At 38.4% G+C, this 2,500-nt stretch overlaps 1 protein-coding gene across 4 annotated transcripts in view; it reads right to left on the minus strand.

Annotated features, from left to right (window-relative positions):
• The window catches only part of LOC138033183 (general transcription factor 3C polypeptide 1-like), a 102,734-nt gene that overhangs the window by 53,352 nt on the left and 46,882 nt on the right, over positions 1 to 2,500 (minus strand). For all 4 annotated transcript variants that reach the window (XM_068880949.1, XM_068880948.1, XM_068880947.1 and 1 more), the window contains one exon: positions 205 to 312. In XM_068880949.1, coding sequence (XP_068737050.1) covers positions 205 to 312 — 108 coding nt within the window. The remainder of the gene's footprint in view (positions 1 to 204; positions 313 to 2,500) is intronic.

Consider the following 2,500-nt stretch of genomic DNA (forward strand, 5'->3'; position numbering starts at 1 on the left):
TGAGTACGAGTAGGAGAACAAGTACAACTTGCGCTCGTTTTCGAAGTCGTGCTCTACATATTTAGGTAAGCATATAGCACGAGTTCTAGTCTATTCTAGGGACACTATTCTTTGGTAAAATGTCGGCATTTTAAGCTGCTTTTTACGTATAGTATTTTATCTCTAGTGAGTTTTTCCAATAATCTAGACACACAATTGAATTACCTCAGCAGCTTTTAAACTCTCCTCTTTGATTCGTTCACGACATTGTTGCAAGGCATAAGCAACTTTGGGACTGTCATTATTAATAGAGGGGTGAAGATACAAATCTACCTGAAATAAAATATAAAAATTAGGTTTTACGATTATTCTGTGAGCATGCACACACTGGATGTTAGATGGTAAAGAGAAAACAAGGCTCATATGAGGTCACGGTATAAGATCTATTATTAAATTTTCAATCTCAGATATTGCATTTCTAGCTTTCTGGTTCCCTCACTCAATCTTGGTTATCAGCTCATACACCGTAATGACCATATATGGAAAATGATTGTGTCGGTCATTTTGTAAAAACTGAGACAAAATACTGTCCTTGTGTAAGTAAAACAGTTCAGAATTAAATGAAAATTTAACAAAACAGTTATTCCATTCGCGCTTTATATTGGATTCAAGACTGGTTATAGCTAAGTCAGCGATATGCTCTTCGTTGGCTATCTACCACCTCATATCCAATGCACGTTAATGGAATAATTATTGTTAAATAACCAAGATCGAGTGAGCCAAATCAGAACACTAAAAACAATATCTAAGACTGAACAATCATTTAATACATGAATTGTATAGACAAAGACTACTGTTAGCTCAGAATATCGCGAGCTTTGAGTCAGACATGAGGCGATTATTGTCCATGTCTCCAAGGACAAAAGCCTTGCACCAAAATATCATTACAAGAGTTTCCTCTGCACACTATGGAAAAGGCCCTGTTAAAAACAACTCAACCTTGGTGACGCTGGAACTGTTATTACAACTACACAACTGATTAAGTCGACCAAGTCCAGAAAATAACGCAGACTAACGAGATGCAGGGTCCTAGCGCCAAATGTCACTCCTCTCTGCAATTTTCATGTCACTACCGTCACTAGAAATATCACCTTGGTTTCCTTATCATGACTCCTCCATTTCGTGAAAATAAACCCTCAGGATAATCCTAATAATAACGTTAACTGTGTTGTTCTGAATAGGTAGTTGGAGACTAGACAAGGACACTGCCATGTTTATCCAAATTGACCTTGCATCTGACTAGCAGCATTTCTGGACTTCTAATTAAGATCAGGGTGGGTGTTGTGTTCAGCTGTAACATCGAGTTCTCCCATTTATTCTGTATAATCTTTTGCCGCTTAATTTACTGTCCCTTTTACTTCTACTTGTCCAATGTCCTTATGCTAATTTCTCATCCTAAATATTAAATACCTGCATACTAAATACTCGCTTGAGGTCTCCTGGGGCCAGACACCCTGGACACTACAATGGCGCTCACACTTAATTTACCAACTGATTCAGAACTATTACTGGTAAATAGGGTGGAAACTGTACACAAGATCCCAATCTCGACCCCAGAGTTCTTCTCTTGACAAGACCTCTGGGAAACCCTGTGACGAAGTGTCTTCTCGTTGGTTTTCGTGAAGTACAATCAAAAGCGTCTCTACTTGGTGCCTTCATGTTAGCACTAGGAGTGAGCAGGCACCGTAATGCCCAAATAGCCAAATTTTGGTTGTAAGAACCCTATGGCAAATGTTCTCCTACACAGAGTTTCCCAGTGCCTTGGGTCGATCCGAGGCTCTGGTGATGAGAATGACAATATCCACGTAGATAACCAGTAGCAACGTGAAACATAAACAGGTCCCTTGATGGAGGAACATGATGTATGTGACTACACTGTGACTCTACTGACCAGGTGCATAAAGCACAAGAGAACGCTGTATCTTAAAGTGCCTATCACCTCAAAAAACTTTTCCATTTTATTTATTCTCTGAAATCATGTAGTTTTTGAAATCCTTTTATCATGAAATTTAACTTTTTTATTGCGTTTGAAAGACGTTAAAAATGGTCACACTTTGATCAATAACCAAGCAATGAAGGGAAATGGGTGATACCAGGTTGACATTACAAACTTAATTTGCATCGCTGTTTTAAAGAACTACATGTATAGATAGTTTTCACCTGACGTTACAGCAGCCGAGTTGGTGCACAAAACAATAGGGAGTCTATTATAATGCAAAACTTATCTATCTTATTGCAAAGCAGTCTCTGACGTCAACCTGGTATCCAACCAATCCCCTTCATTGTTCGGTTATTGATCAGTGTATGACCACTTCTTGTAATTGTTCCCAAAGGTCGCCACAACAGCAGTGATGTCGAAATATCCAAAAAACAAAACGGCCTTTTTTAATGCTTGACAGATTAAAGAAAGCCGTTTTGTTTTTGAAGATTTCGATATTACTCTATTATTCACCGTATACTT

The sequence above is a fragment of the Montipora capricornis genome, chromosome 14, assembly GCF_036669925.1.
Source record: "Montipora capricornis isolate CH-2021 chromosome 14, ASM3666992v2, whole genome shotgun sequence".
In the NCBI taxonomy this organism is placed as follows: Eukaryota; Metazoa; Cnidaria; class Anthozoa; order Scleractinia; family Acroporidae; genus Montipora; species Montipora capricornis.